Genomic DNA, 24,685 nt, shown 5'->3' with positions numbered 1-24,685 from the left:
TCCCATAGCAGTAAGCTTTAAGCAAAGGGGGGCAAACAGTGGTGCCCAAAGATTGATGAGGCAGCCAGCGCAGAAGGCAGAGGCTTGGAGGGGAGAGGCTGGGTGTGGGTGAGGGTCTCTCCACATCTGACCCCCGCTTCCTTCCTACCCTATGTCCTCAGTGGCCGCAGAGGCTGAAGGCAGAGGGAGGAAGAGCAGGGGTTGCGAGCACAGCTCCCTCGCGCAGCTGCCCACCTATTTCACCCTGTTGCAAAGCCAGCCCAGGAAGACTACATTGTTTGGCTGTAGCTCACATGGACGAGGGAGCGAGCAGTCTGAAAACATTTAAGCAACTTTCTCACCAAGCGCAGGAAAAACAAAAGTCAACTCCCCAAAGACTGCCATGAAGAAAGTCATTAAAGAAATACTATCCCGTTCAGAGCCTAATTACTGTTAGGATAATTTTTTTTCCTAGATGGAATGGAGTAGTTAGACCCACTGAAGCAAAATGTTACCTCCTCATCGTCCCTGAGGGAGCAAAACAGATATCTGAGAAACAGAAGGGAAGAAAAAAAAGAAGTTAATGCTTTCGCTTCAGAGATGCCCTGAGAATTTCCTGCCATGAAAATAATGCAGAATGGCTCTTCCTGTCTCATGTATTAACAGCTTGCATATTTATGAGCAAAAGTTGATGCCTACCCCAGCTGGGGAGGCACTGAGCCACAGAGAGAGTGACACCACCTCATTTCTAAATCCAGTCAATTCCTGAAAGACAGGGCATAAATCTCCCCAGATTGAGAGACCTGGAAGCAGCATTTCCTGCCCATCTCTCTCAGCTCCAGGCCCTTTTCTCAGCTCTGCTCAGCCTCTCCCAGCATGACAGCTACAAAGCAAGCACCCAAAGGGAGGTACCCAGAAGCTGCAGCTTCAGCACCCTGGGAAAAGGGTCCAGGCTGGACCAGCTGACCTCTGGAGGTCCTTCCAGCCAGTCTCACCCTGTGACTGCAAGCCACGACGTTTCTTATACCCCACCAGGCGCTGCCATCATTGTCTCAGCTCACAGACTCAGCAACACCAGGGTTTAACGTGGCTCTGTTTAACTGCCAGCTGCTGTACTGCTCTTTAAGTATTAATGATTTAGACAACACGTTGGCAAACAAGCAGAGGTGAGGAGACTGTGATTTGCACTCAGATGTATGCTACTCATTCATTAGCTTACCTTGTGGCTGTTTCTCAAACCTCCTCTTTTAAGCACAATTTAGAGCCTTCTCCAGACCGAGAGCCCACGCCAAGCTCACTCACCGTTCCCTACCAGCAAGTTGTTCAGATGACCCACAGAATACCAAAGAGGATAGACCCGCTCCTCAGACAAGGTCCTCAGAAGACACTGAGGACCCTGTTAACTGGGACCCAGCAAAGTAGAACTTGCTACTGATCTGAGGAGAGATGCCTTTTGCTCTTAATTTACCCCCTGCAGCAGCCAGGTCCAAGCTCAAAGATATCTCCATTAAAAGCTCTCCATGAGCTAATGAAAACCACTGTAAGATATTGATGATTTCTTTGTTTAATTCTGTTTAATATTCCCTTTCTTTAATACAAATGTCATAATTAACAGTAGTGAGGATTTTGCTCATTTTTATCTGAGGCACTTCTTCACACACATCAGTTGTACAGCCAGAACAAGGCAAGTCACCTCCCTAGCCGAGCGCAAACAAAGGGAAAAAGAAAGATTGTGCTTCCTTCCTGTGTGCAAATATCATCCCCTTTAGGATAAAACATTCTTCAGGAAAACCAGCACATGGTCTTCCTCTTAAGAGCTATCACGTCAGAGTGGGCACCTCCAGGAACTGGAGCTTCAGAAGAAGAAACACCAGACCCTCAGAAAATGATGCTTTTTGAAAGGGTTTGAAAGCAGGTGGTAAAAAAATAAATAAATAAAATTGGCAGCCTCTCAACTCACCACTCTTCTGAAACCTTGGCTCATGGGTTGAGGTTGCCTAAATCCCAATGCAGCTCTGACAATGAGTCATTTTATGACAAACCCCAGGCTTCATTATCTGCCTCACCAAACCCCAGCCGGAGCCGGAGAAACACACTGGAAACCTACAAACTCTTCTTAATAGCTCCTTGTTTTCCCCTGGCTGCAGGACCATACTGTCATCTTGGCCTTCAGGCTTAAAGAGCTAAGGACTATGAGACCAGCGGCATTTGCAGTACCACTCCCTAATTCCCTGTTCTGGCTGTGGCCTGGGATTTAAGGATGCTAAAGTGTTCTGCAAAGTCGCACTTGAGAGCAGAATTAGAGCAGAGGTGAGAAAAAGAAGTGAAAAGAAAGTCACCGGTAGAACAACACCTGAGGTGTTAATATGAAGTAAAAATTGCTCCCAACACAGAGTTATAAAGTTGCAGACCCTTTCAGAAAAGCTATAGCAAAATCTCCCTTTAATGTCCCCATTCTGCAGCTGAGGATCAGCAATTTAAATGAGAAAGGATCTTTGCCCCTTGCTCTGCTTTTGGATCAGAGCAGAGCACAGGGACTGTCCCGCAGGCAGGGAGATGCAGTGGAGAGTTTTGCCAGTCTTGATATACAGCACCCATCACCTCCACTTCTCTTTAAAGAGACGAACAGCAAGAGCAGACTCTGCTTTTTGGCAAACAGTGGCATCCAGAGGGACCCATGACGAAAAGCCTCTCACAGACAGACAAAGCTCTGATCTAAAGATGGGGAGAGGCTCTGCCACCTGCCCCGAGGCTCCCAGTATTTGCACACCCCAGACTTCCAGCATCCCAGAGCATGTGAACGAACCCCTCTGCAGAGCAGGACACTTCCTAGGGGACTACAGTGCTGGTTTTGCTCTTTATTTTCTGCTCTTGCCAGGCTGCTGGCAAAGTATGGGGGCATTCAGTATTGCAGCCTCCTGGATGTCTGATCTGCTCAAACCACCTGCTACAGAGCTGCACAGAACACAAGGCCACACGAGTCATATCGCTGCATAATGCTGATTACTAAATTCATATGTAATGGATTGTGATTGCCAATAGTTCGCTGCACAGATAACATCGCTGCAGCATCTCTCCAGCTGGGCATGTTAAGTGCTCTCAGAGTAAACAAACGCAGACCATGCTTACCCCTGCTGCTCACTTGCTGCACAGAGGCAAGACCACATCCCAAACACATCGGAGGGTAAAACAAACTCACTTTCCCTCTGTCCTCCCCACCTTGAAGTGCTGACAACGACCCACACTGCGGGACAGAGCATACAGCCACGGCAAACACAACACGGGCACATCACGTGCCTCCCACAGCATGCTCAGGTTCCACCCTCGCCTCCTTGCAGAGACCTTTGGTAGAGTCTCTGATGCTGCCCTACCTTGCCAGCACCCACATTGCGGAAAGGCGTAACGCCGGCACGGGACAGGCCTGAAGAAAGGCCAGCTGCTCTATAGCCCATCCTGCCACCTCTTGGGGTCACAGAGCCACAGCTGTAGTGTCACCTAACTCCCTGCGAGCCCGTAGCAGCTCCCCAGCCCAGGAGGACGCTTGGCTGGTGGCTAGTTCCCTGACGTGACATGACAAAGAGAACCCTGCCCGCTGCCACCCTCCATCAGTTCCCAAAGCCCGTGCCTGCCGACTGCAACCACCACCGGTTTCATTCCCCCCTCCCGGCACACGTGAGCAGAAATACTCACTGCTGTCTCCCTGCCTCCCTCCCCCAGCTCTGGGGGCCGCAGAGCCCTCCTGCTGCTGCACGCACCACGTCTGAACAAAGCAGTCCCTTCTGCAGGAAGACTGGGAAATAAATGACCCCAGAGATAATAAAGATCTTCACAGATATTCTCTACTCAGCCAACCTGGCTTAACCTTTTCCTTAGCAGGATTCTCTCTACATCTCAGGGACTATTTTAACTGGGCTCATGAGATTGCTATAGTTTTCATTTTTTTTAAGATATGTCCATGATGCCTGTCATTTTTAGCTCTCCTGCACCTAGCAAGGAGAGATCCCACTGGAAAGCATTGACCCCTTGTGCCAAGCTTTGCACATGAATTTTTTAGCAGGAAAAAGGCATTTTTTGCTTCTCAGATATTGCTTGCACTGTCATGACCAGGCAGCAGTTAGTTTAAACAGCTGGCAGGAAAGCTCCGAAGCGCTAAGCGCTGTACAAACACACCGTCCAGGTGTGCATCCATCCAGACTTCATCGTGGCCATGTAGCACCAGCAGAAAAAGCACCCAAGGGATCACACCTGCTATCCACCATCACCCGCTTCAATCCTGCAGGACAACCTGCTGCTCCCCTCCAGCAGGCAGCAGAGCCAACACACAACAGGAATCAGCTGTCTCTAACGCCACAGCCAACAGGGGCTTAAAATAAAGCGCCCAGTCCAGGGCAGCGCTATAATCCAGAGAGAGGACGGACAGAGCAGAAGTATCAGTCATCTAATTTGCTTTGCGAAAACTAAAATTAAAGAAAACTGCAAATCCTTGAAACTTGGGGAGGGAGGGAAGAGCAGAGAAACAATTTTATGCTGGCTATTTCTAGCGGGAAGCGTGGGGAGGGGGACTATGACTCCATGTTGCACTAAAGGATAAACCTGCTCTCTCTAATCCAATTTACGCCTCAACATGCACAACACAAAACAGGCTCAGGAACAAAAGGAGTGGCAGTTCACAGGGCGGCAGGAAGGCTCTGGAGGGAGCAGTGCTAAATGATAACTTAAGGGGTTATTGAATAGATTAGCAGGAACCGCAGAGAGAACACATTTGCATCTCTCAGCTGCTCCAGATCAGATGTGATAGCAGCCTCTGCTCTCACAGTCACTTAATTGTTCCAAGGTTGTTGAGGGGGAAAAAGTGTCTTTTTTTGCACTGCAGAGTTCTGGGAAGAGCCATGCATGGCTTTAAGAGCCATCTAACATTAGGAAAATTTTTTTTCAGTCTCATAAAGCTGCCAGACTTCTGCCTTGCTTCAGTAAAAGCTCAATCTTTGCTGCTGCCTCTGCAGGGCAGGCAGGAGCTCTGGGCCTTTGCAGGGGGACAGACCCTGGCTATGGCTGCTCTCGGAGGTGGGTGTAGGCAGCTCCCACCCCAGACGATTACTCATATTGCAGAATACATTCTGCATGCAGGGAGGAGGGAAGGAGTGAGCTGTAATGCTGTGACAGCATCTGCCATGAGAAAAGCAGCAGGGAAAGGTGATCCTGAGCTGCAGCTTTGCCAGGTGTGCCTCTGAGAAGGCTGTGCTTCGAGGGAAGTCAGCCCCAAAAGCATGGATCTGCCCAGAGAGGAGGTTCAGCTTACCAGGGACTCTGCTGCCAACATCGTTGTCGCGCCCGTCCGCCGGCTGGTCGCTCTGGCAGCTCTCCACGACACTGAGGGCAGCCCCCTGCTCACTGCCCAGGCTGCTGCGGCTCCCTGAGAGGGTAGGGGAGTGCGTGCTTCCCAGCGCCCTGCCCACGGCCCGGCTGGGTTCCCCAATGGGTGCTGCAGGGACACAACAGAGAGATGCTGCTGTGGGATGGAGAATTGGGTGCAGATGCTGGGCCAGGTCCTAAGAGAGCAGCAGCCTCCCCGCTCCCAGCCAGGCACCCTTAGGAGCAGGGTCAAAACCCAGTTCCCATACTCCACTCCTAAAACAGCACCAGTGATTCCAGTACTATAAAGTCAGGAGTGAGGAGCTGGCCGGAGACGTGCTGCCACACAGCCAGGAGCAGCTCCCAACTGCAAGGGCAGACCCTGAAAGGCTGCAGGCAATGGAGCGACCCACCACCTGTTTGACCCATTAATCCTATTCCAGTGAGAAAGGATCAGATCCTCACCTGGCACCACTACAGCCAGTGGGCTGCAGCGGCACAGGGCAGGCAAGCGGCTGAGCCAAAACCCACAGTACCAAAAGCCAAACATTCAAGCGCTTTACACTTCCCACCCTCCAGCCACAAGCAACAGAAACTCCTCACCCAGTCCTGCTCGGTGCTTTCTGCCTTGTGAGCCTTTTAACCCCACAGGTAAGGGCTTGTCATCCAGGCTGGAGGAACTGAACTCCGAGTCGCTCTCACTGTCACTAGAAACCACTGCAGAAAAGATCGGGGCGAGGAGAGGAGAGAGACAGTTATTCACAATGTTCATAACACTTACCAAAGAGGGTGCCAGATGGATCCAAATAAAACATGAACAAATGCTGACTCGCTGATCACGTTCTTCCTCTCCAAAAGGAGTCCTACCTGCAGTTCCCCCACAGCTGTTCACTCTTCCTCTCAAACATGATGTGCTTTTACTTTTTACAAATGATTTATAACTCTGCCATACACACTCCAGTGGTGCCAGAACCTGAAGCAGATGCGCACCCCACCAGTGCTTCTCTCCTAAACTGGTCTGGAACCATGGGGACCACACTGCTCCTGTGCTGTGCTTTGCTGCCCAAAGTTACCTGCTGCAAAGCCAAGAGCCCTGCAGCATGGCTGGTCTGGGAGCTGCGCTCTGCTCCTGCTGACCCCCGTGCTGGCACGCCAGTGAGTCCCCTCCTCCTGATGTTTGCTGTCTCCCACACTGGAGTAAAACGCTAAGGGCTGGACTGGGCACAAGGCTGGCTCCTGCTCAGCTGCAGATGGAGGGGTCCTGGCTGCACCATAAGAGCATCCATGTTTGAGTAATGTGGGGACAGGGCCTGGCTTTCTCCAAGCCACATTTCAAGTGCAGCAGGGCCTCTGTGGAGGCTCCAGGATCTATGAGGAAAACACCAGATAACTACTGAGCATATCAAATAAAAGACCCTGCAGCAATTACATGACTTCTTAGCTCATCATCCATTCAGCACTCATCCCTACCAGCACACTGCCCAGAACTATATTACTCCTATGCCCCCAAGGCTTAAAAGGCAAGAGTCGCTCCTCTTCCTCAAGGAGACTGTTCCCCCATTTCAAGGCCACTTTCTTTTCCTTCTTTCCCCCCTACCCTGAATCCTGGCCCTAATCCTGCTGCTTTCCACTCTCCATAGTTTCCACAAGAGCTGAAGGAGTCTCATTTTGCCAGACACAACTTCCCAAATTGGCAGGTTGTTTCCACTTTTCCATGCAATTATGCAAGCACCTCTCCTGCTTATACCGGTGTAAAAAGATAACTCGACTGCCAGCTGCTCTGGGTAAAATGAGAAAGGTGTTTTTCCAACTCCTAGGTTTTTGTAATGGCCTGATCTCAGAACAGAAATGATGGGTCTGAGGAGGAAGGTAACAGGAAAACAACTGTCTTTTTTTCAAGGGGTTGCACCTACAGCATTTCTCCATCTGACCAAGGCAGGTACCAGCTCTCCTGGCAGCTCAGAAGCCATTTCAAAGACTGGGTCACAATTCTGAGTAGAAAGTACAACATTGGCTCATGTGGGACAGAGTAGGCAACACTGCAACCTAGAGCCTCTACTGTAGAAAAAGGAAGCCCCAACTATTTCTTTATATTATATTCATCAGTATGTATTTATAAGCTCACATTCACATGAGAAATAAGTTCCCCATTCTGCTGCTGAACAAACCACTTTGCCCCCACACCATGTTACTCGTAGTGCCCAACCTCACGGTGCTGCCGGCTGCGGGAGGGACATGGGTGCAGTGGTACAACGTGACAACCGTGGCGTAGCAAAGAGAGCCGTCAGTTCACGTCTCTGTATCAGCCCTAGAATTCACTACACACAATTCACAGAGCTACAAACCCTTTAACGCTGCCCAAGGGCAGGAGGACGGGTATCCCTCCCTTTGCACAGGCGAGCACAAGCTGTCAAACATTTCTGCCAAGGACCTCTGCAGCCGCTCCTGTATTCAGGCAGCGATCTGTAGTACACAAAGTATTTTATTACCAAAAAAAAAAAAAAAAAAAATTAATACCTAAAATAGCGCTTTTCTGGAGTTAACATCTCTGAGGATATTAAAGCTGGCTGCCAGTGTTATTGCAAAGTGTTATTGAAGTTGCCCTGGCGGGCAGCTCCCCACGTATGCCGTGCTGCTGGGAAGCGCTGCGCAGGGGGCAGGCTGCCAGGCCCCCTCCTCACTGCCCCCACAGCCTTCCCCTCCTGGCACCATCGGAAATGGGACCTCTCACCCCCAGGGAAAGGGGCTGTGGAGCTGAGCTGGGCAGAGAGCGAAGCCCCGTTACAAGCAGGGGGCTGCACTTCTGGCTAAGAGTTCTCAAAGCAAAGGTTTGGCTTTGGGCTTTGCTGTCTTAAAGACAGCTTCACTACTTCCTCAAAGCTCCCAGGGAATGGTGGGGGACTATATATAAATACTGTTAATAACAACCCATACATACCAGTATGTATTTTTTTTGCTATAAAATCCAAATCTCAGCTGTGAGAATCATTCTGACTGTCCCACTGCCCAACTCCCTCAGAAAATGCACTCCTGTCCTACTTGGTCATCATCCTTTCTTGGCCTCCTGGATTCATAAAATCCATTGCTTTATAACAGCTCCTTCCTCCATGAATCCTTTAAAAATGCTGGAAGTCAGGATTTATTTGGAGAAGGCCCCAGTGAATCAGTGGAGGTGACTTTAGCTGCCTTCCCTTCTGCCACTCAGCAGTTCAGAGAGGACCAGCACAAGAGGAGGAAAATATTAATGACACAAAGGCACCTGCACCACAGGAGCAGCCCTGTCTGCTCTCATTTCCTCTGCTGCCAATAAGAGTGTATTTTACCCACTGCAGCAATGTTTCCCTTTAAGGTAATTTTTCTCCCAAAGCTCCCAGACCTTCTGCTGGCACTTTCCAGAGCCCAGAAGTCGTAAATCTGGTGTTCCAGCAGTTGCTGATATATCAATAAGAGTCGTTGGACAGCTGTACTTTCAGAGAACGTAACAGATTTATCCCTCTCAATCTCCAGCTGACTGAAAAAAAGCTCATAAAAAAATATGCCGAGACAAAACTTGCAAGAAAAGCAGTATTCCCACCAGGAATGGGTCACTCATCGAGGGTCTGAACCCCCGTGGCTGCTGCCAGAGCCCACGATCCCTCCGACATGTGGTTCAACCTCCAAGCCAGAGGTACCGGAGCCGTGTGGCACCGAGAGCCAAAGGGAATGGTGGAGGGCTGCCGGGCTGCACTTAACCCCAGTAGCAGAGGATGAGGGAAGGCTTCTGCTCAGGCCAAGGGGAAAGGAGCACTTGGCTGGGGTTGAGCTCCAATATTAAACGCACGCACCTGGCGCAGGCACACCTGTGATGGAAAGAGCCAGCCACGTTCCCTCCCACTGCTTATTGCAGCGCAGAGCTCAGTCCCTGCACACACAAAGCCTGGCACTTCTTGCAGCTGCCAAAAACACAGAAAAAGCACGCATGGGCACCCTGCAGCAACAGCTCCAAACAGCCACACGTGCCCAGCACAGCCAAGACATGCTGGATGAGCGGGCTAAGCATGAGCCCTCGAGCACACAGCTCCCCTGCAGCACTGTATCATCAGCCTTTGCAAATACGACCTCTGGAGAGCGGGGAGGCCGATAGCTCTCGATCACTGTGGGTAGGAGGGTCAGAGATGAAGAGTTTTATTCCAACCCAAGTGTCTCACAGTGCAGGTCCTATGCTAGATCACGCCCAGTGCTGCCTGCAGTTGCAGAGACATCTTCAAGCAGGAGGAGGGTACTGGACCCAACTGCTCTCCCTTTCACAGAAGCAGCACACGTGCAGCTTCGGCACTGCCCAAACTTGTAGAGAAGTTGGATGACCCTCTCAGTGGCCTGAAAAGTGCTTGATGTGCCCCAGCACTCAGGGATTTGGCCTCCAGCACACAGACACCGGACAAACCTGCTGCATCCCCCTGCCCAGCCGCTGCTCCTGTGCCAGCACATTGCATTGCTTGGCAACAGGACTAGAGCACATTGCAACGGGAGAAACCACCGGAGACCAAGCAGAGCAGCAGGCAGCCCTCATGCCAAACAGTGCAATAGCTCAGGGATCACACTTCTTTTTTTCCCACACAGATGCTTTACATTTTTTTCTGCAGAACTCAGAGTTCGGAAGAAGGAAAGCCCTGCTGCTTATTACTCCCCACCCCCTGACGGCCCTGTCCTGCCTGACCCAGTGCAGAAACCCACCCACATTCCACCACATGGAGCAGAGCTGTTCCCCAGCACAAGAAATATTACTGCTATTCTCCCCATGACAATACATTTGTGCCTTAACTAATAGCAGGGTTCCCATGGCAACTGCTTGTTTATTACAGAAAAACTAAAGCCAACAGCAAATCCAGTGTCAGTGAGCGCGAGAGAAATAATGGGTGTGTAAAAATAAAACTTCTTCCTGGTGGGTTTGGCTTTTCTTTCAAGAGGCACGTCCCTGCAGTCCCTCGGTCCCGCTGCCTTCCCAGCCTCCTGCAGCAGGAGCAGCCAGTACCCAGGGGCTGGCACTGATCCCTTCCTTTTGAGGGGAGAAAAGGGACACTTGAGGTTTGTCCCATCCCTGCTGAAAGGCAGCTCCTGGTTGTCAAAAGGACAACCGCGGCTCCTTTCTCCCAGGCTCTTCACACAGGCACTGTGCCGGGACATGGATGCTCCTGCGCTGGTCCCACCTGACTTGAATCCCTTAATAGCTGAGAGATGGCTCCTTCAGCACCTCAGGAGGCAAGCAGTGGGGTTAGACACGACTGGCCAAGATAACGGAAACCCCACCGAGTGCAGCCTGTTGGACTCAGGCACGTTAAATGCCAGAGCTCGTTCGCGAGAACATCCTGCCAAACAAGCAACAGGGCTTTACTCAGTGCCGAAAGGATGTGTTCAGACGAGGGCGTACGAGGTGTGAGCTGACAAACGCTATCAGCCGGGCAGAGGTAAGGCAGACTGCCTTGTCAGCCACGGCCTCGTAAAGCTCGGTCCAGGCCGTCGTGGATTGACGCTGGCAGTATCACAGCTACATCATCTCCACAGCGGAAGGCAGCTGCCCTGCACATTGCAGAGGTTTCGGATGACAAACAGCAGAAGTCCCAGCACTGGCAGGTAAAAAGGGTCAAACAGAGGGGTGACACGTACAAGCTCCCAGCTTCAGAGATTAATTACAGCCCACAGTGACCATTGAAAGCTGTCCAGAGGACAGGCGGCCTAACAGAGAAGGGCAACAAGGAAAGAAAGCACCAGAAAATAAACCCATAAATTAATATTCTCCAACCCATAAAACAGCAGCCAGCCAAAAATCAGGGCACAGGGAGAAAGGCAGCTCACCACCCACATCAAAGCTTACCAAAGGCCACTTTGCTGTCCTCCACCTGCTCCTTTGCTGTTCCTGCCAGTATTTATGGGGAGGCCTTCTCCCAAAACAAAACTCAACTACAAAGCTGAACTAAAGAGCAGCCTAGGTCTGGGCTCAACATCTTTGACTCGTAATGTTTTCTGTATCATGTGAACAGAAAATACCTCATCAATCAGTTCATTTGCTAAGACAACTCCTTCCAAGCGTCTCCTGGAGGGAAGCACAACCATCTAATGTTGATCTAATTTGTCTTTAATTACAAAAGTTACAGTAGGGCTGGGAGTGCTTTCCTAGCTGGGCCCTGAAGAGAAGGCTTGTAAAGTCAACTCTCCGGAGCCCTCTTTATTAAAAGGTTATTTCCCCCTGCACTAATGATAAGATTTATCTTGATGTGGAAGAGTGTATGCTGCTGGTACACTTAAGAGGTCTTCTCCAATTGAGGGGATCTAATAGCAAAAGACAGAAGGTGAGAGAGGCCAGACAGTTCTGCTAATCCACAGCAGAAAGAAATGAAGAGAAATCAAAGCAGACTGGCAGCAGCTTTATTCTGCAGCATCCATCCACTGCTGTGCTAATGACCCTGAGTGCCCAGCTCCTCAATGCTGAGCTGCTGTTTCCCCCCAGCTGGCTCTAGGCACAGCACTGGAGTGGGCATACAAGCAACAACAGGGTGGGCAGATGGAGGAGAGAGGGGAAAAAAGCCCTACAAGGCAGCGCTGTGAATGGGATCTGACGCGGCAGCGATCCAAGATGCCGCTTGTGACACAACGGTCTACTTCAATCAAGGACTACCTCAAAGAACAGGGATGGGAGTGCTGAAGCTAATAAATATTCAGGCTTGTCAGTGCTCTGGCCCCAGCCCTGCACAGGGCTAAGTTAATCAACAGCTTCTCCAAGACACGTTAAAAGAACAACTCAGCCTCGAGCCCTCCATGCTGCAAACCTCAGCCCCCTCCCCAAGGCCTGGGGAAGGAGCTTCACCCTTTGCCAGTCTCACCTGCTCAGGGGGTCAGGCACAAAAGGACACAGCCAGCATCAGCTCGCTCCTGCCCACTGACTGTAGAAGAGTATCTCTGCCCACTTGCTCCAGGCCCTAGGAAGACCCCAGGGAGATGTTGGCAATGTAATTTCTAACCCAGCTCAAAGTGACTTGAAGTATCTGTCCAATGGTGCTCTGTAGGGCAGCAGAAGCAAGAAGCAAGCAGCCCCAAGGAGGGAGGGAACGAGACCAGCCTTTTGTCAGCCTTGGCTGCACAGCGATGTCCATCAGTGACACCATCCTATGTAGTTCAGCAGGAGGAGCTCTTTGGGCTGCGACTGCAGACAGGTGTCTGCTTCACGGTTCGTCCCTCCCTTGGCAGTCCCAGCAAAACAGTGGGGGCTGCAAGGAATGGAGGAAAACAAGGGTGGACTGAAGGACAGGGAGTCCGGGAGGACTGGGGCTAGTCTGGGCCACCAATGTGCACTTAAATAACAGTGAAATCTGAAAAACACACCATAGCATGAAAAACCCAACACTGCCCACATGGGAAACACACCACATCTTGTGCCCCCTCACCTCTAACACAGAGCCTCCCCTATTAGCTGAATCCTGCTAGCAACAGTAGAAGCCAGGTCCTTCTCCTACCTGCTTCCTGGGCAAGAAGCAGACAACCAACCTTTTCCCCTGGCCCAGGTGAAGGATCGGCTGGTCCCGATGCTCTCTGGCATGGCTGGCTCACTTTGCCAAGGCTGCGAGTGTAGCTCACTGGATTTGCTGCTGCTCTTCAAAGGCATGATGTACTTGGGCAGCCCTTTGTAGAACCACGCACCAGACCTCTTCCAAACCTGTTAGACAGAGGCACAACACCTTAAGCCTGGGTTTTTACAGCAAGAGAGCACAGCCAGCACCAAATGAGCTTCCCACCAAGTTCGGCCCAGCCACACACTCTGAGCTACCTTGACCCCACTCAAACACAGGGGGGTCAAGCCTTCCAGCTCACAGAGACCAATGGTTCCCCTGCACTCTGCAACTACCACAGCATCCCAAATTCCTCCCCACAACTTATCAGCCCAGCTTCACCACGGTCCTTCTTCCACCACTAAAACAATCACAAATTTGAATGAGCAACAGGCACAGACTGAATGAGGAGCAGAGCGTGATAGTGCAAACCACAGAGCTTCTTACGTTCTCTGGGTCAAGACTAGATGTTTCTCTGATGCTGTGCTTGAGTCAAACACAGGTTCCCAGGCTTACTACAAGGATATCGGGATGAAGTTCCCTGGCCTGCCCTAAGCAGCAGGCAGTTCAGATTCTGCATCTGTTGCTTTCCCATTGGGAATGCACAAAGAAAAGCTTCCTGGAGAGAGCAGGCACATTCCATGGGTGGCAACAGCCCCAAGCACATGCTCTGCTTAGACTAAAGCAAGTCTTGCACTGGCTAGAGTGGCAGCAAGTCCTGACAAGTCTCTCCTCCCGGGCCAAGGAGGAGAGACTGGGTTGCTTTGCTTCTGAGATAGTCAGAGACCGGCAGCAGCTGGGGGATGCAAGTGACAATGCCAGGATAGCAGAAACACTGCCTTGTGCCGTACTGAACGGCACAACCTTGGCGTTCATTTCACAGAGCAATTCAGGCTAAGCCGATCATTTAACGAGTGTGCTTGAAAACCCCAGAACAAGAAGAACGACATTCAAATAACCTGAACCTGCAGCAGGAAACAGACTGTGAGCGCTAAACTGTAATATCTCCTGTAAGAACACCCTTTACTCTCCAATTTAGTTTTAGTGCAGCTTATGATGAAGGAGCTCTATTAAGTACATTTAACATAAAGCCTGCCGTGAGCGAGAGGAAGGGAAAAGGATGGCACCTCAGACAAGGAGAAACAGCCTCTAAAAACCTAATTCTTTTGTGCCTTCCAGCAGTCTAATAATGAGCTAATGAGACAGCCGGGGAAAAAATAAGTTAATATAGTAAAAATATCATTTTCTATTTCATGCAGGGGGGTAGAAAACTTGCACTTCTGTTCAGAGTGAAGGAGATCATCAGTGTTTCTACTCCGAGTTCCCAAAGCATTTTGCACATAGTACCACCATGATGGCAATGGGTGCAAATGCAGATATCCCTAATTACAGCAATAGGTTTGCAATTTGCATTTGGGGCTTAATCAAAGCAGAAGGCAGTGACAACACCTGGCACTCATGAGAAGTTCTTCTCATGCAGGCACAAAAAGCAGGACACCACCGTCACCATTTCACTGATGGGAGGAGATTGCTCAGCAGGTTGCCTGGTTCCTAGTCCAGAGCCATCAGAGCTAAAATCTCTGTGTTTGGGGTCTCGAAAGCCAAGTGAAGGCAATCTGAATTCAGACGGGAACCTGGTATTATGCTTTTTAAAAGAAGAGCACCCAGCAGAAGAAAGCACAGCATTGCTGTGACCCAGCATACACGTCGGTTACTGTAAGAGCGCAAGAGCGATGTTCGTGTGCTCCACAGCAGGATCTGGAAACCCAGAGGTGAGAGCACCCTGCAATTACACCAACATTTTCCTGCTGGGTAACAGCCCAGCAGGGCAGTGAGTCTGCCACCCTAGCAAAAAGCTGGGAAACCAATTCCCCAAAGGAGAGAAGACTGCAAGTTCTTCTTCTACAGAGGGGCCCTTGGCCGGCAGGACACTACCAGCTCCTTCACCAGCATGCAAACAGGCAAAACAGTGATCCAGCCAGTCAAGGCACAAGCTGACACAGCTCCTTCTGTCTTCTCTGCCAGCACATAGGGACTGCACAGCACTTAGTACAGCTTGGACAACAGCACACACCAGTGCAGCACAGAGACCCTGGAGGAACATGCTCTGCTATCCCTGCAAAATCAAGAACTGGGAAATGCAACACATTTTTTAAATCTAGGACAGATGTCTCAACATGGAGCTTAGCCCACTGCAACTCAGGTAAACATACATGAAGCAGGAGCTGCAGGCTGGGCAAGCCCTGGCCTCCCTTGTCTCAGGAAGGCAGGAGGCCTTGGCAGCAGCTGTACAGGCAGGACACAGTGGGCAGAACAGGGACTGCTGCAGCCAGGGAATTTGCATCCCCTCCCACACACCGGGTAGCTGGGGCACATGTAGCTTCCCTGCACAAACTGCCGGGGAAGAAGCAACCCTTTCTTACAGTCGTTCTCTGAACAGACCCTGTAACATCTGTAATTTAATTTGAAGCACTGAAGAGACCTATTATCTTCAGGCGAACTACAATTTAGGCACACCATAAAACCAATCAGACACAGCAAGGATTGCTGTAAGAAAAGGCTGGTCACCCCTAGGTTTCTCACTACCCCAAAGCAAGTCCAGTTATAGAAAGTGTTAATGATATAATACACCCAGCTCTGATGTAGTAACACTAGTATAAAATTGATTCTATGCATACATATTCACTTTAAATTGGTGCTTCTAATAGAGTTTGGTCTCATTACAGCAGTACTGAAATTGTTTTGAGATCAGCTCTAAAATCAGCTGCAGCAAGATGCTCTCCCCTATATTAATTTACTACCTCTGCTCCCCCCAGGTTAGCAGTGTGCCCCATCCAAAACGACCACGGTTCATGTTCTGTTCTGCACAGGGGCACACAGGTTGGTTTTAGCATCCATACATCAAAACAAATCGATGTTGCTGACTGCTATTGATGGTAGTTTCATTGATTGCGAGAGCGGCCTGACGGCAAAGTTCTTGCTTGATTTTAAATTAATAAATCTATAACAGCGCTTCAAGAATAAAACTCCTCTTTATTAGCAGGAGTTTGCTCTTTCCAAGGAGGAGAGAGTTTTGCTCCTACCAGTCCCAATAGAATGTAAGGTGAAATCCAGCCCCCATGGCAGCCTGAGTTTGGGTGGAGCTGGAATCTCATCAGTGAGAGGAACAGCCAGCCCCTTCCACTCTCTTGCAACAACCCAATTTTAAGTAACATTGATCATCCCTTGCTCTGAGTGCTTGACAGAGGGGAGTAAAGATCTGTATCTGCATTATCCCAGATCAGGACGTGGTGGCCCAGTGTGTGGCTGAGGACAGAGCAGTCACACCACTGTTCACCGGCTGCAGCTGTCCCCAGCCCACTGTGCCCAAACTGGCCCAGCCAAACACAACCAAAATCCATGCTAAATATTGGCTTCCTTCAGGCTCCTGTCCTTCTGCCTCCCCTGACACCTAAACTACCCTAAAGCAAAGTGGGGGAGGACATGGGGGAGAAGAGCTACTTTAGCAACAGACTCCTTTTTTTATTACTTCAAACCAATTTAACAGCCATGGCCATGACAAGTCCAGACAGCTCAATGCCTTTTATAACCCTGATGATATTCCTATTAAAGTTGCATCAAGCTATCATTACAGCTACAGGATGAGACAGTCAGAAGCAGATGCGTATTTTTATCTAGCACATTTAAGTGCAGCCTGTAAATGGGACCTAACGGAGAATCACTGGGCCCTGGTGAAATGCATGTTACTGCTCAAACTTATCCCTCCTCTTTCTCCTTCTCTGAACATATAAGTGCCAAAACAAGCTCCTAAACAGAGAGAACATTAGGACTTGCTGATGAGGGGACGGGATCACAGCTGAAGGAATTGTAACAAACACTTGCAGCCCCCCAGAGTTCGCTTCAGCAAGCCACAAGTCCCCTAAACAGAGATGCTTAGAAAGGATCTTCGCTGCAAAGCCACATTTTGCTCTACCACCTACTGCTTGCCACGCAGTAGCTGTTCTCATTCTGCAGCCCCCTTCCTTCGCAGCAGTCCGGGCTGGGCTGTGCGAGAGGAAAACAGCTACCTTTAGCTTTTCATGCTGACACCAGCATTATTGGCTCAATCTCCCAGCAGCCAAAAGGCGGGGGAGCAGGTTCTCGTGGGCTACAATGCTTAATGAAGAGAAAGGCACCTGCAAATGCAACCACCCTGGGAGGACTTCGTTGCCATTGCCCTCATGCAGCACATGCCCACACACTCACTTTGTCCCAGCTCTCCACCATGGCTCTGGCAGGCTGCAAACCACTGGCAGGGAGAAAGAGCAAGCGCTCTTCAGCTTCGTTATTTGCATTCATCTGCTTTTCCATAACACAGAGATTTCCAATTACATTATTTACAGCAATCTGTTGTCAACTCCCACATTCAGCACTTGAGGATGAAGAAAATTAAAAGGCAGTGAAATTGCTATTCGGTGCTTTGTTTCCGGAATAGCAAAATCTATCGCACCTCTGACCCCAACGTTTCTCAAGCTGCAATGGCTGCCAGCCTTCGACGGTTTATCATTCCCCTCTCAATCAGGCCTCTTTTTTTCCTGTGGCTCTATTCTAAAGGACACTATTTTGAGTCTAACCACTTGCTACCACCCCCCAAAATAATACAGCAGGCTATTGATGAGTTCTTTGAATTGCAAACAGGTGCACATCACTTTGATTCAATCCAGAGTCACCCAAAATAAACACTCCCCTCCATCGGTATGGTATTTTGCCAAGAAATCATCATGCCAGGCAGGAATAACCCTGGGCTATGCTGGTTTATAATGTTCAAAATGGTATGAGTGCACATGTGAAAAGGGAAGCCCTGGGGGCAAAAGGGGAGGAGACAACTCCGTTCCTCCAGCACAGTAATCTTCTTCCTCTGCATGGTTTATTGTGATAAACCAAGAAATGCAGCCAGCCATGAAAATGCCGTTTAGCAAAGGAGAAGAAATTAAAGGGAAAGTGAAGCAGAGGGGGCAAATTAAAACTTTAACAGGTCCCTGATAGCTGACACACTCTTTCATATCCAATGGGGTTTAAAAAAAGCTATCTCCCCCCACCCTACTTAAACTGTTTTCATTATCGCTACAATTTTGGATGTGTCAATTCAAATGTAAATGTGCATGAACGCTTCCAAGAGGATTTTAATTACGATGATAGCATCGCTAATTATGAATATAAAAAAAAATATATATATAAAGTGGTAATTCAGGAAGGTGCTTTGCACAACCTGGTGGTATCAGTCAAAACAAGGCTGTGCAGAGAGTTAAACGGCTGGGCAGGGATTTCACAAAACACAGCAGGTCCCCTTTCCCCTTCAGGCCAGGAGGTGACAGGCAGACTTCAGCCACATGCAACTAATTCAACACGGGCATTGCTGCCCAAGCTGTTATTAAGCTCACGTGCTCTGCCAGAGGCCTGGCAGCAGGCAATCATTCCAGCTGCATACATGCCCACCACAGCTCCTCCCAGGCAGTTTTGTTCCTCTGACAGCCGCTGCAATGAGCCTGTTTTTCTGGAGGACTCGCTCCCTTTCTGCCCTGCACTCTCATTCCCATGGGTGCATCACTGCTTCACTGCCAAGTTAGCAAACAGGCCCACTGCAAACCTGTGGCCAATGTTTCCTGCAATCAGTGATCAGCGTCCCTTATCATGCCACAGGACTTCATATGCATGCAGGAACAGGACTGCCCCAAGGAGGATCAGCCCTCCATACTCAGGCTCCAGAAAGGCAATCCAAGATGCAAAGCCAAGAAAGGCAATGCAGCACATGGAGGAGGGAAGAAGGAAGGAAGATTCTTGCCCTCAAAAGTGAATGTGAGCTTGACTGAATTTGCTTCTACCCTTGCTTGCAAGAACGATAAAACACGATCCACACCTGCTTTAATTCCACTGCGCTTAGAAGACGTTGCAAAGGAGAATGTCCACAGAATCCTGGAAGAACAAAAGGGGCTTTTCAATAGATGCTTCTGCAAACAGCTGGGACAAGTGGTATCTCCAACAGGCCAGTTCTGGCCTAAAGCAGATGAGGTCTGTCTTATTTCAGGAAGAAGAGATGCACTTATGATGCAGAGGTGTCTGCTGGTCCTTGGGGATGTTCTCTTTGCCAGTAGGAACATCCAGGCTCTGTCAGGTCCTGGCCATGTTAGAACACAGTACTTTCCTCCCAGTGCCTCTCCGGCAGCTCGGAGACCCTCACCCTGCATTTACACATCATGCTTGGCAGCTCGAGTGCTGCTGAATGCACTGTTTTGCTTCTGGATGATTGGGACGCAAGCAGCAAGCAGAATCCATTAATCTCCTCCACTCTCCAGAAATAAGACAGTGTCAGAGCAACTTGTTCGTCATTGCAATGCAGCAGAGCCCTCCCAGTGGAGGTTTTCAAGGAAAGAGAAAGCAGCAAAGAACACTTCTGAATGGCTGAGCCTGGGATTCCCAAAGGGATCTATGGGAATCAAGCATTCAACTCCAACTGAAAAATTGATGTAAACAACAGCTTGTTACTTTGGTCTTCATTTTGACCCAGCCATACTGATGATTTAATTGTAACTGAAGCCAGCACAGATTCTGTCCACACAGCAAAAGGGGGAGATGACCACCACATGGCACTAAACTTATGCTAGCCTAAATCAAGCCTCTAGAGATAAATAATAACAAGGAAGATGGAAGGGTGAAAACTTCAGCATGTATGAACAATGCCGCACACTGTAGCTGTTAGCTAGTACATGTGATTGTCCAACCCCCACCATCCAGGCTTGAGATCCTGGTGGGCCACAAGACTCATATGCTCACTCAGTGCGTGGCAGAGGCTAGAGGGGACAACCTAGGCTCTTGTCCCAGCCACATGACACTTACTAACTCTAGCCAACATAATTTAGTCTATCCAGATTTCCAAATGACCTCCCTCTCTCACTTCAGTGCCTGACAGTCTCTCGCTAACAGAGTTGAGAACTTCATAAATATCATGCCAAAATAGCTTGAGCACTGGTTCAGAAAATTAGATGGCGATCAAAGCGCTGATGCGGAGGGAATCACCTAGCTTGGAAACACCCCATCTCACCACACCTGCTGAGGGGAGCACTCCAGACCAGCGTCAAACACTCACCCACTAGAGCTGGTCAAGTTTAGGGGCCTGACAAGTTAGGAGGTGTTGCCAGAGATCCGTGGCCCGGGACAATCCTGCTTTAAGCACGTGTTTCGTTGGCATGGGCTAAAGGAGAACCTTGCTCAGTCACACTGTGCATTGAGAAGGGGAGAGAAGAAGGGTGCTACTGACTTGTTACTGCATCACACGACCCAAAGTGCTTCGGTGCATTCCTGAAGCTCCCTGCCTGGATACCAGGAAATAAAATCAGGCCGATACCTACTCGCCATGCAGGGAATTCAGAGGTTATACAGAAATTAGAATATCTGATCCCAAAGAGCAGGCATCCATCTGCACTCATTGATAGCAAATATAACCTTCAGCAAAGAGCATGGCCAAATGGGTTTGGTCCAGAGCAGATGGCAATACAAGACATATCCAGATCACAGAAACAGACGGCAACAAGGAACTCGTGAACACAAGCACTTAAAAAGAAACTTGGTAATTTAGTGCATGCCCTGTAATATCATGACACCCGAACCAGCTTCAGGGACTGCACTAGTACCAGCTATCAGCCTGAGGCCTAAGAACCTCATCCTCTTCCTCACACAGACTCTTAAGGAAGACCTGATCAAAGCCACCTTCCAGGCATTTATTCTGATATTGCCTCAGCTTCCTTGCCCTGGCTGACATGCCTCAAGGCTTCTGCTAATTCTCAATGCTTCCCTACCTTCCCCCAAAATAAAAGTAGAGCAAGTGGGAAGACAGAGGGGATATACGACTTGATGCCTGGCTGCGTGTCCACGCTGTGACCTTTCCAACCTTCTCCTGTCAAGGCACCAGCACCACCACAAACAAGAAAGGAGACAGACCTGAACTGACCTTAAAAAGAATCAAAAAATAAAGATGAAGCTTAGGGTTGGGAGGTAAGATGAGGCTATTTTTTAGTTTAAGAAGGAAAGTTCCATCCATTTTCGTTAGGGAAGCACTTGGGCTGTATCTCAGGTTTCACAGAGAGAGTCAGCTCTGAAGATTACCGTACCCTCACACACTGGCCACACGTAAGGCTTACTGGACAGGTTAGTATTCTTCTTTGTCCAGTGACCACAGCTCCTCATTATTTTTATAAGAACTAGGAAAAAAACCCAATTGTACAGTGTGAGAAGAAAAAAAAATACAGAAAGAACAGAATAAACGAAATAAAGTCAATTTTAGTCCCATAACCACCTCCCTGCAGAACACAGAAAGTCTTTTGATCTCACTCTCCGTTTTGGGACCTCCATCTGGAATTCAAAACATCTGATTCAGTGCATCAAATTATTAGCAATATCCAGGGAGCTAGAATGCTCTCTGCCTGCCCTACCCACACCCACAATGCTGCTCAAAAGTGAAAGACCGGCAGCATCCACGTACCCCTCATCTTACCTGAACATGAACTTTGCAAGTGCTCCCACAGAAACAAACCCCTCCTATGTAAAACCTAAGCAATGCTAAGTTTCCACAACTAGTCTAAAAAAAATTTCAGCATCTCAAACACCTGCACAAATGCTCTCACTACACTTCAAAAATTGATTTAGCAGAGCATCCAGGTTTCACAGTTGGTTGCAGTGGTCAGAAATAGCTGCACTGGATTGATGTTCAAGGACCACAAGCAAAAGCCCAGAATAAATTGATGGGAACAAATGAAAATCTTTCTGTAATCACAGAACAAATTCACTGACTTCACTTCACTATAGAGCAGTGAGCCCTGATGTTGGTGGATGCTGGCTGGCAGACAAGAATTGAGGTAGGCCATTACTTTTTGCAGTGTAAAGTCAAGGATGAAGGATATAAAAATTTAGAGACCTGCATTAGGCGTCTCACACACTGGCAAGTTATGGGAATTTGCAGGCAGGGAGGAAAACAGACTTAAAAGCTGCAATCGTAGTTATTTTTAGAGGGACAAATATTGCAGCTATGCTCTAGATCTCTCCAGCTGTATTAAAGAACCAGTGTTAGCCAAGTTTATTTGCCACAGAGCTAGGAGGGAAAGAGCACAGCAGCAGAAGGTAACAGTCTCTTTATGACCATAGCTACAAAAATTCCACAAAGGCATACAGGCTGCAGGGGCTGGTGTGGTTTTTTCCCCTCCACCTCCTCATAAACCAAAATTGTCACCATTGTGTGTATTCACTGAGCCTGCCTGGCCTCCAGCCAAACCTCCCAGACTCCATCCCAAGCTCCCCTCCAAGGGCCCAAGCACAGGGAAGAGCCCACACGCACTCAGCACAGACTTGGGGCAGGTAGGTGCACGCTGCTGAGCCCCATCTCTCCACAGTTGTATTTTACCTCTCTCTGTTCACTGCAGATCTTGCACAACCAAAGAGGACGTTTCTGGGCTCCAAAGGTTTCTATTCCGCACTTGGTGCACACTTTCTGAAACAAGGAGAGAGAAAAAAAGGGGAAAAAAGGTGGCGTTAGTAACTCCCCACAGCCATATAGCCCTTGGGAGAGAGAAAGTCGAGAAGCGTCTATGCCAACAGTGCTGTTTTGCTTTCCTTAAAAACCTAAACAGGGCACAATTTTCTAACTTATCCTGGAGAACCACTGATTGCAGGAAGCTACTTCAGGTCCATATGGACATGAGACAAAGGCAAATCTACAGCACGGTCCTTGACTCCAGGGCGAGAAGAGAACCGGACAGGGCAAATCAAACCCCATGACCAATAGGCATATTTCCAGAGCGTTTTTTTTTAAATTCCTCTAAATCCTAAAACCCAATCACTGTGGCATGGAAAGCAGCTGAAACCAAGTACAAAACAAGCGCAAGTTTGTGCGCGACTGGAAATTCTCCCCTCACATACGTAGTCTGATATGCCACGGCTTCCCCTCCATTTCAGCACACACTCAGCAGTTATTGATTTGTGGCTGCTTAGGAAGCGGGCACAACCATGCCTACATGCACGTTTCCTGAGCAGAATGTTTGATAATGCCGCACGGCCTCTCTTGCTGCACAAGGGAACTTTCATGTCTCCGCTGGCATTACAAGCCATTTACAACCTGAATCACCTAATATTATATAATGAAGCTGATGTGTATCAGGCTTGGCTTACAGCTTGAATGAGAAATTGGATGAATTCTTTGATCCTCACAGAGCGAAAGCCATTCACAAGAGGGCCCTGGAGAGCAAAACCTTGCTTAGAAAGACATGTGAATTTAATCTCCCCAGCTAAGGTTTTACATATCCCCCTAACCAGGCTGCTCCTCCTCTGAGCCAGAAGGTCTGTGTCCAGGGACAAAAGTCTCAGTGGCTTACTTAGCCCTCAGTGCCCACGCCTGGAGGAGGAGAGCGGCAGAACGACGGTACCTGAGGCAATGGCTTCACTGCATGAATAAATGCACCCAGCTATTTTTGTCAGTGTAGTCCAGAGGCAGGTCTGTCCCTGACTCACGCTGCACAGAAAGCAGGAGGCAGCACCCACAGAGGTTGGTGCTCCTCTCCATCTCTCTGTTCCTGTCCTCACCCTCATCCTCCCAGAGAAATAAGAAACAACCTATTGGGTCTGGTGCATCAATACTCAACATGGTGCTACCCAAACCAAGGGGGATTGCAGATGCAATTAGCAGACACCACCTGAATCACCCCAAATTCTCCCTCCCTCAAACCAAAATCTGAGGGAGCAACTCAGTCTTAAATACCCTCAAAGATCCCAATCCCCACACGTATAGCAGATTCAAACACTCCCTCTAGTGGAAGTTTCCAAGCTATTTTATTCCTAGCCATAAATTTTGAAAGTTCCAATACAAAACGGGGCTTTCCTCCTCCCTTTCTCTGCAGACTAGCTGGAAAATTGAGCATCACTCACAACCCCTCAGAAGAAGACATAAAAATCAAGGACATTAGATGCTGCCCTATTCCTCATTAAATACAGGATAAAGCACTTTCTTCTACTTATACTTCACATTTTATATATGATACTGATATCCTCTGCATGGTTAATGACACATTATGCTTTGTCTAACTACTGCTATTGTTAACACATCTGCATTTGCATACATCTTTGTCTTGCCATAATGCATTTATTTCTAAGATAATAAAAACTAATATTAAAAACATTCTTCATAAAACAGAAAGTGGCACTCAGAAAATCCATCAGGCTACAAGAAATACAGAACCTCAATTCAGCAGAAGGGACTTGCTGAAGGTAAGTTCTTTGCTACGTTTCAGATACATCATTACAACAATTCCTGTTATTGAATTAAACGGGCTGCAATGAGATGGTAACAGAGCAACGCTAGCAAGAAAAATATGAACTTTAAAAATCCATAATTCCCTGACAAGTCATCGCTTATTGCATACAGCACTGCATGAGTGATGGATATCCCTGGACGAGAGGGAACAAGCTTAAAGTAACAGTCCACTCTGTGTGCTCTGCCGAAGGGTTGACTGTTCCCTGAGTTCACTCCACAACATTAAAAAGCAATAAGGGGAGAAGCCCAGAGCACCCAGCCAGCATTGCCCTGAGCTTGCACACAGCTGAAAAGTGCAGCCAAGCTGAAAGCAGCTGCAAAACGCACACTGGAAAAGTAGGGTCTCACCTTAAATCAACTTGGATACGAATGCACCCGAACTGCCCAACAGACTCCAGACAAAAAGGGAATAACCATAAAAAAAAAATAAAAACAGCCCCTC

At 48.8% G+C, this 24,685-nt stretch overlaps 1 protein-coding gene across 2 annotated transcripts in view; it reads right to left on the bottom strand.

The window, feature by feature from the left end:
* RPH3AL (rabphilin 3A like (without C2 domains)) overlaps positions 1-24,685 on the bottom strand; it is a 42,841-nt gene that overhangs the window by 4,545 nt on the left and 13,611 nt on the right. For both annotated transcript variants that reach the window (XM_030027976.1, XM_041126453.1), the window contains exons 5-8: positions 22,342-22,428; positions 12,850-13,018; positions 5,935-6,048; positions 5,279-5,461 (exon numbers count right to left, since the gene is read on the bottom strand). In XM_030027976.1, the coding sequence (XP_029883836.1) occupies positions 5,279-5,461; positions 5,935-6,048; positions 12,850-13,018; positions 22,342-22,428 (553 nt within the window). The remainder of the gene's footprint in view (positions 1-5,278; positions 5,462-5,934; positions 6,049-12,849; positions 13,019-22,341; positions 22,429-24,685) is intronic.

This window comes from Aquila chrysaetos, chromosome 10, assembly GCF_900496995.4.
Source record: "Aquila chrysaetos chrysaetos chromosome 10, bAquChr1.4, whole genome shotgun sequence".
NCBI lineage: Eukaryota > Metazoa > Chordata > Aves > Accipitriformes > Accipitridae > Aquila > Aquila chrysaetos.
This window is presented reverse-complemented; position numbering and strand designations above follow the sequence as displayed.